The following is a 15883-nucleotide window of genomic DNA, read 5'->3' on the forward strand; positions in this document are numbered from 1 at the left end:
CCCCTCAGTTTGGGTCTACCAAAGAGTAGCCAAATGAACCACTCAATTGTAAAACCAACAGGCAGATCCAGCTACTGATGGTACACTCTTTCCATATTGCATTGAATAAAAGCCACGTCCAATGTATCCATAAAACGCTTGCCAAGTTTATGATCGAAAGCTTTTCCAGTCTCAATCTACACTGTGACTTTCTGCGGTTTAGCACCATCCAGTGGCCAACCCACATTGTAAGAGGAATACAAGAGTTCTGAAGAAACAAATAACAAAGACAATCAGAGATGGAGCAAAACCATGACATGGAGTGGTTCACCCCATGCCTCAGTGATTAAGTGAATGCTGCTGGGGTACGGTGGCACAGTGGTTAGCACTGCTGCCTCGCAGCAAGAAGTGTCACCACACCAGGTTAAAGTCCAACAGGTTTATTTGGCAGCACAAGCTTTCAGAGTCCCAGGCACCTTCATCAGGTGAGTGAAGAGCTGTGTTCACAAACAGGGCATATACAGACACAAACTCAACTTACAAGATAATGATTGGAATGTGAGTGCCTCACAGTGCCAGGGATCTGGGTTCAATTCCCGGCTTGGGTCACTGTCTGTGTGGAGCCTGTACGTTCTTCCTGTGTCTGTGTGGGTTTCCTCCGGGTGCTCTGGTTTCCTCCCACAGTCTGAAAGATGTGCTGGTTAGGGTGCATTGGCCGTGCTAAATTCTCCCTCAGTGTTACACGAACAGGCATCAGAGTGTGGCGACTAGGGGATTTTCACAATAACTTCATTACGTTAACACTGCAATGCTATGGAATCGCTTGCAGTCATAGTATCCTACAGTGCAGAAGGAGGCCATTTGGCCCATCGAGCCTGCACCGATAACGATCCCACCTAGGCCCTATCCCCATAACCCCATGCATTTACTCTAGCTAGTGCCCCTGACACTAAGGGGCAATTTAGCATGGCTAATCCACCTAACCTGCACATCTTTAGACTGTGGGAAGAAACCGGGGCACCCGGAGGAAACCCACGCAGACACAGGGAGAACGCGCAAACTCCACACAGACAGTGACCCAAGCCGGGAATCGAACCCATGTCCCTGGTGCTGTGAGATAGCAGTGCTAACCACTGTGCCACCCAATAAGGAGAAAGTGAAACTGTTTCTTTAAGGGGCTGGCATTTTAATTCATAGAATCCCTACAGTGCAGATGGAGGCCATTCGGCCCATCAAGTCTGCGCTGACCACAATCCCACCCAGGCCAATCCCCATAACCCCTGTATTTACCGTAGCTAATTCCCCCTGACACGAGGGCCAATTTAGCACGGCCAATCCTGCACATCTTTGGACTGCGAGAGGAAACCGGAGCACCCGGAGGAAACCCACACAGACACGGAGAGGATGTGCAAACTCCACGCAGACAGTGACATGAGGCCGGAATTGAACCTGGGTCCCTGGCGCAGTGAGGTGAAGAAAATACTGCACGTATTGGTCAAAAATACATCTCCTCTGACCGTTTTTGAAATTCCCTGCCCATGTCCTTCACAGCCATCAGATGAAAGTTACCTTTTAACTCAGTTTCACTCCAGGCAACGTCGCTGTGTACTCTCCCTGAAAGATTTTGCTCCGTTAAAATAAATCAGTCATTTGCTATTTGATCGGAAAGCTTTATTTAATTTGGATTACACGATTCACATAATACTTGTTACTACCCTACATTGAAGGAACAAGAAGCTAAGTGTCACAGCCGTTATTCATCAGAGTTTCGGCAAATGTCTCCAGGTCCTCACAGAGTCGCCGGTAGCGACGGTTTTGACACTCAGCTTTTTCCGGCCACAGCTCAACCCAGGTTTCAGCTCCGAGCAGATAGCTCACCCTGGAATTGAGGGCGGGAATGAAAATGATCAAGAAAAGTAACAGGCACTCTGATAATGAATACCTTCTAACTTGAAAAGAGAACTAGCATGCAGCTACAGCAGGTAATAAAGAAAGTGAATGGAATGTTGGCATTTATAGCAAAAGGAATAGAATATAAAGGGAAGGAAGTGTTGATGCAACTATACAAGGCATTGGTGAGGCCGCACCTGGAGTATTGTGCACAGTTTTGATCCCTGTATTTGAGGAAAGATGTAGTGACATTGGAGGCAGTTCAGAGGAGGTTCACTCAATTGATTCCAGAGATGAGGGGTTTGTCGTATGAAGAGAGATTGAACAGTTTAGGCCGATACTCTCTGGAATTTAGAAGAATGAGGGGAGATCAAATTGAGGTTTACAAGATGATAAAAGGTCTGGATAAAGTAGACGTGGAGTGGATGCTTCCTCTTGTGGGACATTCTAGGACGAGAGGTCACAGTCTTAGGATAAGGGGCAGCAAATTTAAAACAGAGAAACTACTTCTCCCAAAGGATTGTGAATCTGTGGAACTCGCTACCCCAAAGTGCGGTGGGTGCTGGGACAGTGAGTAAATTTAAGGAGGAGTTAGACAGATTTTTAATCAGTAATGGGTGGAAGGGTTATGGGGAGGAGGCAGGGAAATGGGGATGAGGAGCACATCAGCCAGGATCAAATGGCAGAGTGGACTCGATGGGCCGAATGGCCTAATTCTGCTCCTATATCTTATGAACTTGCGGTGGCTAGTATCTATTTCTATGTGACATTTAACTTTCCATCTGAGGGATATCAAGTCATTGGAAGCGGTGCAAGGAAAAGATTGATGTGGATAATACCAGGGTGGCACGGTGGCACAGTGGTTAGCACTGCTGCCTCACTGTGCCAGGCACCTGGGTTTGATTCCCAGCTTGGGTCACTGTCTGTGTGGAGGTCGCATGTTCTCTTTATATCTGCATGGGTTTCCTCCGGGTTCTCCGGTTTCTCCGGTTTCCTCCCACAGTCCAAAGATGTGCAGGTTAGGTTAATTGGCCATGCTAAATTGCCCCTTAGTGGGTGAATGCATGGGATTACAGGAATAGGGACTGGGTGGGATGGTGGTCGACGCAGACTCGATGGGCCGAATGGCCTCCTTCTGCACTGTAGGGATTCTATGACGATGGAAAACTTTCAAAAAACGTAAACTTTCACACTACAGAGAAGATGGTTCCAGTTATGGGGTCCAAATTTTGGGACTATAAATATAAGTCACACAAAAAAAATGAATGGAAATTTAAGATAAACTTCTTTGCCTAAAGAGTGGTGAGAATGTGGAACTTGCTACCACAGGCGAATAGCAGTGATGTATTTAAGCAAAAATCAGACAAACACACAGATGGGAAGTAAATTGAAGGATATGTTGATAGGGTAACAGGATCATAGAATCATCGAACCCCTAAAGTAAAGGAGTCCATTTGGCCCATCAAGTCTGTGCTGACCTCAATCCCACCCAGACCCTATTCCCATAAGCCCACACATTCACCCTGCTAAGGGTAACACTAGGGTTAATTTAGCATGGCCAATCCATCGAACCTGCACATCTTTGGACTGTGGGAGGAAACCAGAGCACCCGGGGGAAACCCACGCAGATACAGGGAGAATGTGCAAACTCTATACAGACAATGACCCAAGCTGGGAATTGAGCCCGGGTCCCTGGCACTGAGGGGCAGCAGTGCTAACCCACTGTGCCACTGTACCACCCCTGTGCTGCAGAGTTTGGCCTCTCTACTTCCCTGATCGATAGATTTGAACCGCAGCTATGAAAAAGTTAAGAATGTAGGATGGGATTTTCCAGTCCTTGCACCGGCGGGCAGGAGAACCTGGGAGAGCCAGTAAAAGTCAACAGCTGTTGCCCGGTCCTGCCCGCGATGATGCCCAAAAAATCCAACCGGAATCTTAACTACAGCCAGTGGTCTGCACCTTGGCCAGTCCTGAACAGTCCACAATGTTGCTTAGACAGCAACATGCTACTCCTCGCGTCCCATCGAGAATTAAGTAGCCAGTTCCTTTAGATGACAGCAGGGGGCAGCACGGTGGCACAGTGGTTAGCATGGCTGCCTCACAACGCCAGGGACCTGGGTTCAATTCCAGCCTCGGCTCATTGTCTGTGTCGAGTCTGCACGTTCTCCCCGTTTCTGCGTGGGTTTCCTCCGGGTGCTCCGGTTTCCTCCCACAGCCTGAAAGACGTGCCGGTTAGGGTGCACTGGCCGTGCTAAATTCCCCCTCAGTGTACCTGAACAGGAGCCGGCCGGAGTGAGGCAACTCGGGGATTTTCACAGCAACTTCATTGCAGTGTTAATATAAGCCTAATTAGGGTGGCACAGTGGCCTTGGGTCACTGTCTGTGTGGAGTTTGCATGTTCTCCCCGTGTCTGCGTGGGTTTCCTCCAGGTGCTCCGGTTTCCTCCCACAGTCCACAGATGTGCGGGTTAGGTGGATTGGCCATGCTAAATTATCCCTGAATGTCAGGGGACTAGCTAGGGTAAAAACATGGGGTTAAGTGGATAGGGCCTGGGTGGGATTGTGGTCAGTGCAGTCTCGATGGACCGAATGGCCTCCTTCTGCACTTGTAGGGGTTTCTATGACAACATCACAAAAGTTCTTTAAACAGAACCGATGTCATTTCTTCCGACTGTCAATGAAACATAGAATTGTGGGAGAATGCAGAGAAAAACGCCAAGAGGTCAAATTAGTTCCAAATTTCCTGCTTACCTTTGGCCTTTATACCATAGATCAGAGGTCCGGCCCATTAATAGATAATGTTTTTCCGGGTCCACGTCAAATACTCTTTCACAGTTGGCGTGAGTTATGGATTCTCTAACATTGTGGTTAAAAACCTCATCACTTCCTGTGTACAAGATACAAGATGTCAGATGGAAAGTACGCTGTCTGACCATTGGTCAATGCATTGGGTACACGTGGCTGATTGACAATCCATTTGTGGCTAATGATATTTACAATTATTAACTAAAAATTCCACGCAGAATGCTTATGGTTGAGCATTTATAGAGTTAAGAGAATCAGAGAATGGTTACTGTACAGAGGGGGGTGGGGCAGCGCACGGTGGCAGAGTGGTTAGCGCTGCTACCTCACAGTGCCTGGTTCGATTCCAGCCTCGGGTCGCTAAGCATGTGGAGTTTGTACATGATCCCCGTGTCTGTGTTGGCTTCCTCCGGTAGCTCCGGTTTCCTCCCACATTCCAAAAGATTTGCAGGTTAGGTCGTGGCACAGCGGTTAGCACTGCTGCCTCAGAGCGCCAGAGACCCGGGTTCGATTCCCTCCTCGGGTTACTGTCTGTGCGGAGTTTGCACATTCTCCCCATGTCTATCTGGGTTTCCTCCACGTACTCTGGTTTCCTCCCATAGTCTGAAAGATGCTCGGGTTAGGTTGACCTAACTAAGTTGATCCTAGTGTCAGGGGGATTAGCAGGGTAAATGTATGGGGTTACAGGAATAGGGCCTGCATGGGATTGGGTTTGGTGCAGACTCATAAGAACATAAGAAATAGGAGCAGGAGTAGACCATCTGGCCCTTCGAGCCTGCCCCGCCATTCAATAAGATCATGGCTGATCTGTCGTGGCTCAGTTCCACATTCCCGCCCTCTCCCCATAACCCTTAATCCCCTCTCTTATCAAAAACCCATCAACCCGCGTCTTAAAAATATTTAGCGAGGCAGCCTCCACCACTTCAACGGGTAGAGAATTCCAGAGATTCACCACCCTTTGAGTGAAGAAGTTCCTCCTCAACTCCATTCTAAACCGCCCCCCCTTTATCTTGAGGCTGTGCCCCCTAGTCCTACTGTCCTTTCTGAGCGGGAAGAGCCTCTCCACCTCTATCCTATCCATCCCATTCATCATCTTATACGTCTCAATGAGATCTCCCCTCATTCATCTAAACTCTAACGAGTACAAGCCTAGTTTATTCAGCCACTCGATGGGCTGAATGGCTTCCTTTTGCACTGTAGGGATTCTATGATTCTTCTATGTAGGCCATTTGGCCCATTGTGTCTATGCTAGCCAGCTGCCCACAAGTGCAACTGACACTGACTCACTTGTCCAACAAATTTACACAGCTGCTCTGCTGGACAACATGCATCAAGATCTGGACAATATCCAGGCTCGAGCTGACAAGTGGTAAGCAACATTCGTGCCACACAAAGGCCAGGCAATGACCATCACCAATAAGAGACACTCTAACCACCTCCCCTTGACATTCAGTGGCAAACAAAGAACTGCAGTGGTTTTCATCCACAGTTCACCCTGGCTTCTGTCCTTGAGGATATGGTAAATGTACTGTGCAGCCATTCCAGCAATTCTCGACTGGATAACACTGCGATCGTTCCAAAACCAACAGACGCTGAAAGAGTGGGCATCTGAATGGCAGTATAATGTCGATACATTTTCTTTAATTTATTTGTGGGACATGGGCGTCATTGGCTGGGCCAGCATTTATTGCCCATCCCTAGTTGCCCTTGGAGGGCAGTTGGGAGTCAACCACATTGCTGTGTCTCTGGAGCCACATGTAGACCAGGCCAGATCAGGACAGTAGATTTCCTTCCCTAAAGGACATTAGTGAACCAGATGGATTTTTACAACAATCAACAACAGTTTCATGGTCATCTGTAAATTCCTAATTCCAGATATTTTTATTGAATTCAAATTTAACCATCTGCCGTGGTGGGATTCGAACCCGGGTCCCCAGAATATTAGCTGAGTTTCTGGATTAATAGTCCAGCAATAATACCACTAGGCCATTGCCTAGTGAGGTTATCCACTTTGGTAGCAAAAGTAGGAAGTTATATTATTATTTCAATGGGCGTAAATTGAGAGAGGTAGATATTCAGTGAGATCTTGGGAGTCCTTGTGCATCAGTCGCTGAAAGTAACAGGTACAGCAGGCATTAGAGAAGGCAAGTGGCATATTGGCCTTCATAGCAAGAATATTTGAGTGTAGGGGTAGGGATGTTGGCTGCAATTGTATGAGGCGTTGGTGAGGCCACACCTGGAGTACTGTGTGCAGTTTTGGTGTCCTTATCTGAGGAAGGATGTCCTTGCTATAGAGGGAGCGCAGTGAAGGTTTACCAGGCTGATTCCTGGGATGGCAGGTCTGTCATACGAGGAGAGACTAAGCCGTTTAGGATTGCGTTCATTGGAGTTTAGAAGAATGAGAAGGGATCTCATTGAAACTTATAAAATTCTAACAGGATTTTTTATTCCAAACGATAACTTTATTTGTTGTGTAGGTACTTTATGCAGTGCTGGAGGAAGCCATTGTGGAACATCTGGGCTTCGGGATGGTGCCTTCATGGAATCCATTCCTGAATCAATGGTACACCACCTTCAGGTGCCTCGTGCGGCCTGTACCAGTTGTGTTTCTCCTTTTGGCCTTAGCACTCCAGTTACACTTCCTCTTTCTCTTGGCAGGGTAGGCACATTGATTTCTGCAGGTGAAATGCTATAGCCCCACATCGCCGGCAAAGAGTGTGGGTCTTGTTCCGCCTCTTACCAAATGTAAGATGTTCCCTTCATCATTCTCACAGGGTAGATTCAGAAAGAATGTTCCCGATGGTGGGGAGAGTCCAGAACGAGGGGGTTATAGTTTGAGGATAAGGGGGTAAACCTTTTAGAACTGAGGTGAGGAGAAATTTCTTCACCCAGAGGGTGGTGAATGTGTGGAATCCACTCCCACAGAAAGTATTGAGGCCAAAATGCTGCGTGATTTCAAGAAGAAATTAGATATAGCTCTTGGGGCTAAAGGGATCAAAGGATATGGGGGGGCAGGGGGGGAGGGTAGTTTTCTGTTATATAATGTCCAAGAGCAGTAGTTATTTATTATTTTGCTTGTGCGCATTTTTTTGTCAAGTTCAAGAACATGAAAATAACCCACCTTGTTTTATCACAGACTGGACTTCCATTTTGTGGTATATATAATTGTCTCTCTTTTCCTTCTCATTAAATGTGACACTGTAAACTAAAAGGATTTTAAAAAAAAAAGTAATGTGTTAAATTACGCAAGAGCACCAGGCAAGTGGCAAATGGACATTCAAGATGGCGGCTCACCGCTGTCTTGGCGGGGATGGGTAATAAATGCTGGCTCACACAGCAACGCCCATGTCCCATGAATGAATAAAGAAGAGGCTGAGGCCTTGCTCTTAAATGTGAAGCTGGATTACAATGTTCAACTGCAGACCAGCATCTTAAATGCCTTTTACCAATGGGCAAAAAGTGGATAATTTTTTTATTCATTCATGGGATGTGAGCACCCCTTGTAACATCAACATTTATTTCCCATCCCTTGAACTGATTGCTAGACCATTCCAGAGCACAAGAGGCTGGGGTAACAGAGGAGGAGGTTAAAGTTTGCATCTCCAATGCCTTTTTTTAAATTCATCTGTGGGACATGGGTGTCACTGTTTGGCCGGCATTTATTGCCCATCCCTAGTTGCCCCTTGGAGGGCAGTTGAGAGTCAACCACATTGCTGTGGCTCTGGAGTCACATGTAGGCCAGACCGGGTAAGGACGGCAGATTTCCTTCCCTAAAGGGCATTAGCGGACCAGGTGAGATTTTATGACAATCAGCAATGGTTTTATGGTCACCAAAAACGAAAAGAACAAAGAGCAAAGAAAATTACAGCACAGGGACAGGCCCTTCGGGCCTCCAAGCCTGCACCGACCATGCTACCTGACTGAACTAAAACCCCCTATTCTTCTGGAAACCACATCCCTCTAGTCCCATCCTATTCATGTTCTTGTCAAGACACCCCTTAAACATCACTACCGTATCCACTTCCACTACCTCCCCTGCCAATGAGTTCCAGGCACCCACCACCCTCTGTGTAAAAAAACTTGCCTCGTACATCTCCTTTAACCCTGTGCCCCCTAGTAATTGACTCTTCCACCTTGGGAAAAAGCTTCTGACTATCCACTCTGTCCATGGCCCTCATAATCTTGTAGACTTCTATCAGGTCTCCCCTCAACCTTCATCATTCCATTGAGAAAGCCTATTGGACCCGGTAGCCCCAAGAAATTCCCTTCTAAGTGCTAATCAGGCCTGAGTCTGCTTAGCTTCCAAGAACAGGTGTCTTCAGGCTAGTAGGCTGAAAGCTAGTCAATTCTTAATTCCAGATGTTTACTGAACCTTAATGTCAGCATCTGTCATGATGGGATTTGAACCTGGGTCCCCACAGTGGGATTATTAATAAGCGTCATAACATCAGGTTTATTTGGAATCACGAGCTTCTGGAGCGCTGCTCCTTCACCACTCACCTGATGAAGGAGCAGCGTTCCGAAAGCTCGTGATACCAAATAAAACCTGTCGGACTTTAACCTGGTGTTGTGAGAATTCTTACCACGCCCACCCCAGTCCAATGTCGGAATCTCTACATTTTGGGATTATGTGATCGTGTCATGAGGCCACTACTGTTATGACCTACTCAAATTATTGGCTTTCTCATGTAGATTGCTGTTCATGTATTTTGGGGTAAACTAGAAGTCTGACTTTTATTTAAATCTATTTTTAAGCCTGGCGCAGAGGGCAGAATTTTCCCATCCTGCCCCCGCTACGAGAATGTTAGTAGGCAGGGTGGGGGGGGGGAGGGGGTGAACCATGAAATGGTCCGTTGACCTTGGGCAGGAATTGTTGGCCTTGGGCCAAGCACGACCAGAAACCCGTGCCCAGGATGTGTGACACCTCTCGTTTCCAACGTGGCAAACACGTTTCCAATGATCCGACATTTCGTTAAATTTCATCAACATGAAAAAGATGTTATCGATCACAAACGATGACCATTACAATACGGTGATCCAATGGTGTGTCAGGTACCAATACTCCTTCAGGGGTGACACGAACAGAACTGGTCAGATTTGCAAAACAGCTGAGTGATGGATTTACCGTAATCCATTCCAGGTTCACATGCCTTCTCGTCACGTAGATCAGGATGGATACGCTTTTCAGGCGTTATAACTGACACACAACTCCCTACAAAAACAAAATGAAAATGAAGGGTCTCGGCACCAATTCAACACTTCCAGATAATTGATCCTATTTATTTCAATTTCCCTTCTTTGTTTATTCGATTTGATTTATTATTGTCATTGGTATTAACAGACAGTGAAAAATATTGTTTCTTGTGCGCTATACAGACAAAGCATACCATTCATAGAGAAGGACAGGAGAGGGTGCAGAACGTAGTGTTACAATCCTTGGTTTGATATGTTATTTTCACATGTATTGTGATATGGTGAAAAGCATTGTTTCTTGCGCACTATACAGACAAAGCATACCGCTCATTGAGAAGGAAATGAGAGGGTGCAGAATGTAGTGTTACAGTCGTAGCTAGGGTGTACAGAAAGATCAGCTTAATGCAAAATAGGTCCATTCAAAAGTCTGACAGCAGCAGAGAAGAAGCTGTTCTTGAGTCGGTTGGTACGTGATCTCAGACTTCTGTATCTTTTTCCCCGATAGAAGAAGGTGGAAGAGAGAATGTTCAGGGTGGGTGGGGTCCTTAATTATGATTTGATTTGATTTATTATTGTCACATATATTAGTATACAGTGAAAAGCATTGTTTCTTACGCACTATACAGTCACAGCATACCATTCATAGAGAAGGAAAGGAGAGGGTGCAGAATGTAGTGTTACAGCCATAGCTAGGGTGTAGAGAAAGATCAACTTAATAAAAGTGCATTGTTAGAGGGATGAAAGAGTTCAGTTTTAAAAGCATAGAACGAGAATAAAAGAATTAGAGGGTGTGCTGGGGACAGCTCAGAGGAAGTCATCACCCTCCGCTGCTATCTTGAACCTTAGTGAATTATATTGTTTAATGAGCTATTGTGAACATTAAAGTACTCCTACTTGTGAGACAAATAATATATGGGTTTATATGGTTATTGCTTCAGTTACAAATAGCAGTAACCATCACACCTGGAGTACTATGTTCAGTTTTGGTCGCCTTGTAAGAGGGAAGATGTTATTAAATTGGAGAGAGTGCAGAAGAGATCTCCAAGGATGTTGCCAGGGTCGTGCTAAATTCTCTCTCAGTGTACTCAAACAGGTGCCAGAGTGTGACAACTAGGGGGATTTTCACAGTGACTTTATTGCAGTGTTAATGTGGCATGGTGGCGCAGTGGTTAGCTGTCGCTGCCTCACAGCACCAGGAATCCGGGTTCGATTCCCAGCTTGGGTCACTGTCTGTGTGGAGTTTGCGCGTTCTTCCCGTGTCTGCGTGGGTTTCCTCTGGGAGCTCCGGTTTCCTCCCACATTCCGAAAGACGCGCTGGTAAGGTGGATTGGTCAATGCTAAATTCTCCCTCAGTGTACCCGTACAGATGCTGGAGTGTGGCAGTTAGGAGATTTTCACAGTAACTTCACTGCAGTGTTAATATAAGCTGACCTGTGACATTATTGTATAGCATGCAAGAAACAATACTTTTCACTGTATCCCAATGCCCATGATAATAATAAATTAAATCAAATCATTATGAAATGATTAAAATGGTTAAGATTCTCTATGCTATTAAACTTGGTTTGAGTTACGTTCACACTGATGACTAAGTCATATCAATTGGTATATGTGCATTAATTAATTACTTACATGAAAACATTTGATCCCAAGCAGAATGCATTATTGAAATTCACAATACCTAAGAATTTTAACTTAGATTGAATGGAAAAATATAAATCATATAAAAGAGAACTAAATCTTACCTTCTGCACATCTGCAGACATCACCTTGACAGATTTTACTAAGCATTGTACTGTTTTCATGGACATTGTAGAACTTAGTACAACTGTTCTCTGCATGTAGGTTTTAAAAAATGATATGGAATAAAATAAGTTAAGACAAGAAATATAAATAATTGATACATTATTTATTACACAATGAAAACGGACTCCTAAAAGCGAAGTGCTGATTTTCTAATTCCAGAAAATTGGATGTGGACCATCTTACCTCATCTGATTTCAGAAATTTCTAACTGTACGAGGACTACAAAGGTTAGGTTGCATGGCTGTGCTAAGTTGCCCCTGACTGTCAAGTGGATTATCAGGGTAAATACGTGGGGCTGTGGGGATAGGGCCTGGGTGCAATTATTGTCGGTGCAGGCTTGATGGGCCCAATGGTCTCCTTCTGCATTGCAGGGAATCTATGGCAGCACAGTGGCTGGGTGGCATGGTGGTTAGCACTTCATAGTGCCACGGTCCCGGGTTCGCTTGGGTGACTGTGGATCGTCTGCACGTTCTCCCCGAGTCTGTGTGGGTTTCCTTCGGGTGCTCCAGTTTCCCCCCACAGTTTGAAAGACGTGCTGGTTAGGGTGCATTGGCTGTGCTAAATTCTCCCTCAGTGTACCCGAACAGGCACCGGAGTGTGGCGACCAGGGGATTTTCACATTAACTTCTTGCAGTGTTAATGTAAGCCTACTTGTAACATTAATTGATAAAGTTTAAATTGAAATTGCTAACTGTACAAAGGATACAAGGATATACAGGTTAGGTGGACTGGCCATGCTCAAACAGGTGCCAGAGTTTATTGGAGCCGAGAGCTCCAATATCAAACAACCCTTGAAGTGAAAACAAATTCTCCTCATCTCTGTTCTAATAGTGCGATCCTGATGTGAGAACAGTGCTCCCTAGATCTGGACTCACCGATGAGTGAAAATATATTTCCATATGCAACTTGTCCAGAACGTTCAGGACCTTATACTCCAATCAAGTCATAGAGTTTTACAGCACAGAATAAGACCCTTCAGCCCATCATATCTCTGCCAGCCATCAATCACATATCTATTCTAATCCCATGTTCCAACATTTGGTCCGTAACTTGGTACGCTATTGCATTTCAAGTGCTCATCTCAATGCTTCTGAAATGTTGACTGTCCCACTTCTGCCATCCTTTCAGGCAGCGAGTTCCAGATCCCCACTACCCTCTGGGTGAAAATGTTTTCCCCAACTCTTGTCTAAACCTCTTACCCCTTACCTTATATCAATGCACCCTGGTTATTGAAAAGTTGCCCCTCATTCTGCTAAACTCCAGTGGAGTGGCACGGTGGCACAGTGGTTAGCATCACTGCCTCACAGCGCCAAGGGCCCGGGTTCGATTCCTGGCTTGGGTCACTGTCCGTGTTGTACATTTTCCTCGTGTCTTCATGGGTTTCCTCTGGGTACCCTGGTTTCCTCCCACAGTCCAAAGATATGCAAGTTAGGTTGGTTGACCATGCTAAATTGCCCCTTAGTGTCAGGGAGACTAGTAGGGTAAATATGTGGGCTTATGGGAATAGGACTTACGGGTGGGATTGTTGTCGATGCAGACTCGATGGGCCAAAGTGAAGGTGGATAGAATGGTGAAGTAGGCATTCAGCAAGCTTCATTTTATTGGTCAGAACATCGAATACAGGAGTTGGGACGTCTTGTTGAAGTTGTACAAGACATTGGTAAGGCCACACTTGGAATACTGTTTGCAATTCTGGTCACCCTATTATAGAAAGGATATTATTAAACTAGAAAGAGTGCAGAAAAGATTTACTAGGATGCTACCGGAACTTGATGGTTTGAGTTATAAGGAGAGGCTGGATAGACTGGGACTTTTTTGTTCTGGAGCGTAGGAAGCTGAGAGGTGATCTTATAGAGGTCGATAAAACAACGAGGGGCACAGATCAGCTAGGTAGTCAATATCTTTTCCCGAAGGTAGGGGAGTCTAAAACTAGAAGGCATAGGTTTAAGGTGAGAGGGAAAGATACAAAAGGGTCCAGAGGGGCAATTATTTCACCCAGAGGGTGGTGAGTGTCTGGAACGAGCTGCCAGAGGTAGTAGTGGAGGCAGATACAATTTGTCTTTTATAAAGCATTTAGACAGTTACATGGGTAAAATGGGTATAGAGGGATATGGGCCAAACACGAGCAACTGGGACTATTTTGTTTGCTGGGACATTGTGACGATTTTCAAGTAACTTATTTTTTTATCATCCTCATCTCTAAGAGAAATCTAGCCAAGATAATCTTACAAGCACTCACCTGTATCATAATATTCATAAATCCTGACAGAAGCTGGCTGGATAAGTCCAACTTCTAAGTACTGGTGTACCTTAAATGCAAGAATAGTGTCTTCTGTGTGTAAAACCTTCGGAAATTAAAAAGGGAAAATCAGGTTAATTAAAGAGTAACCGAAAGGATTAGTCCGCATACGTGACGAAAATAGAACAGCAGTGGCATAATCCAGAAGCTCAGGAGAGTGCTCTGGGGACCCGGGTTCGAAACACAGCACGGCAGATGGTGAAATTTAAATTCAATTAAAAAGTTGGAATTAAAAATCGACATACAACCATGAAAATATTGCTGTAAAAACCCATCAAGTTCACTAATATCCTTTAGGGAAAGAAACCTAAAGGCTTAAAGCTTATTTATTAGTCTCACAAGTAGGTTTATATTGAAATTTAACTTACATTAAAAGTGAGTGAGTATATAATATGGAACCTCTACAGTGCAGAAAGAGGAGTCTGCACTGACCCTCCAAAAGAGCATCTCATGCATGGTCACCACAACACCCCTCCTGCCTCCCTATCCCATAACCCCATCCACTTACCACGGCCAATCCATCCAACCCGCACATCTTTGGACACCAAGGAACAAACTAGCACGGCTAATCTATCTAATCTGCACATCTTTGGACACTAAGAACTAAATTAACATGGCTAATCTAGCTAATCTGCAGTTTTGGGACAGTAAGGGGCAATTTAGCATGGCCAATCCACCTAACCCGCACATCTTTGGAGAGTGGGAGGACACCAGAGCACCTGGAGGAATCTCACGCAGGCATGGGGAGAATGTGCAAACTCCACACAGACATCACCCAATTGAATTGAACCTGGTTCCCTGGAGCTGTGAGGCAACAGAGTTAACCACTGAGCCACCATTCTACATGGTTAAGATTTGGGCCAGTTCGATCACAACTCAATGTGTTAACTAAAATAGACCAGGCAACTTTCTTTTCAACACTTTAACGGCAATTTCAACAGTATTTGACCGTAAAGCACTTTTGGAGATCTGGTGGCAGCATCCCTGCCTCTGAGCCAACAACTCCAGATTTGAGTCCCACCCCAAGATGGTCAAAGAAGGTTGAGTGTCACCCTGTAAAATCCTTCCAAAATCCCACGACATTTGGGAAGAGTGGGAGAGACTCCTGGACAGCTGCGCTCGATGTGGAGCCGTATGCCTCAAGCTATAAGCCTCTGGCCCCAAGCTAGTGACTTCTTCCAGGCACAAGCCTTGCTATGGGAACACACAAAAACTGCCTTGTGCATTAATAGATGCCAGAAGGGGAACAACAAAATGTTTCAGACACTTCCTTCCTTTTCACAATTGTCAAAACATAACTGGCTTCTCACCGAATCCAAATAAATGATCAGTGATCCTTGGGTTGATAGGGCCTTGTCTAGTTCGAATCTTGAAATGTACTTGTCCACTCCATTCTTCAGCTAGAAGTAAATCAGGTAAAATGTTAGTACGTTGTAATTTTTTAAAGAGATACCATTGCGAAGCTGGCCGTGTCCCTAGTCGCCACACTCCGGTGCCCGTTCGGGTCAATGCACCCTAAACAGCATATCTTCAGAATGTGGGAAGAAACTGGAGCTCTCAGAGGAAACCCATGCAGACACGGGGAGAATGTGTAAACTCCACACAGACAGTGACCCAAACCGAACCCAGGTCCCTGGCGCTGTGAGGCAGCAGTGCTAACCACTGTGCTACTGTGCTGTTCCATACTAGAACATTATGTGGCCTCTTTAAAAGCCGGTTTTTTTTTCTGCGCTTGGAGGTTTAAAATGCGAGGTACACATAGAGTCCCCGACTGAAACATTTGTATTCAAGGCAAGACAGCAGGGTTGCTTTGATAACAGGCTTCAGGCATTTGAATGTTTTGAATTTTACCCAATCAATTTGAAGCAGGCACTCAGCTACCAAGAACCTATAAGATTTGAGTTAGATGTTGTTG

At 45.4% G+C, this 15883-nt stretch overlaps 1 protein-coding gene and 1 pseudogene across 1 annotated transcript in view; both read right to left on the bottom strand.

Annotated features, from left to right (window-relative positions):
• Positions 1–1716: 1716 nt before the first annotated feature.
• The window catches only part of LOC145360885 (complement C3-like), a 94676-nt gene continuing 80509 nt past the window's right edge, over positions 1717–15883 (bottom strand). The window contains exons 36-42 of the mRNA XM_080216386.1: positions 15279–15368; positions 13909–14014; positions 11609–11698; positions 9796–9882; positions 7792–7875; positions 4620–4755; positions 1717–1858 (exon numbers count right to left, since the gene is read on the bottom strand). Of these exons, the coding sequence (XP_080072512.1) occupies positions 1717–1858; positions 4620–4755; positions 7792–7875; positions 9796–9882; positions 11609–11698; positions 13909–14014; positions 15279–15368 (735 nt within the window). The remainder of the gene's footprint in view (positions 1859–4619; positions 4756–7791; positions 7876–9795; positions 9883–11608; positions 11699–13908; positions 14015–15278; positions 15369–15883) is intronic.
• On the bottom strand, positions 7153–7436 carry LOC145361072 (large ribosomal subunit protein eL37-like; annotated as a pseudogene).

The sequence above is a fragment of the Carcharhinus amblyrhynchos genome, chromosome 33 (assembly GCF_965287045.1).
Source record: "Carcharhinus amblyrhynchos chromosome 33, sCarAmb.v2.hapA, whole genome shotgun sequence".
Lineage (NCBI taxonomy): Eukaryota > Metazoa > Chordata > Chondrichthyes > Carcharhiniformes > Carcharhinidae > Carcharhinus > Carcharhinus amblyrhynchos.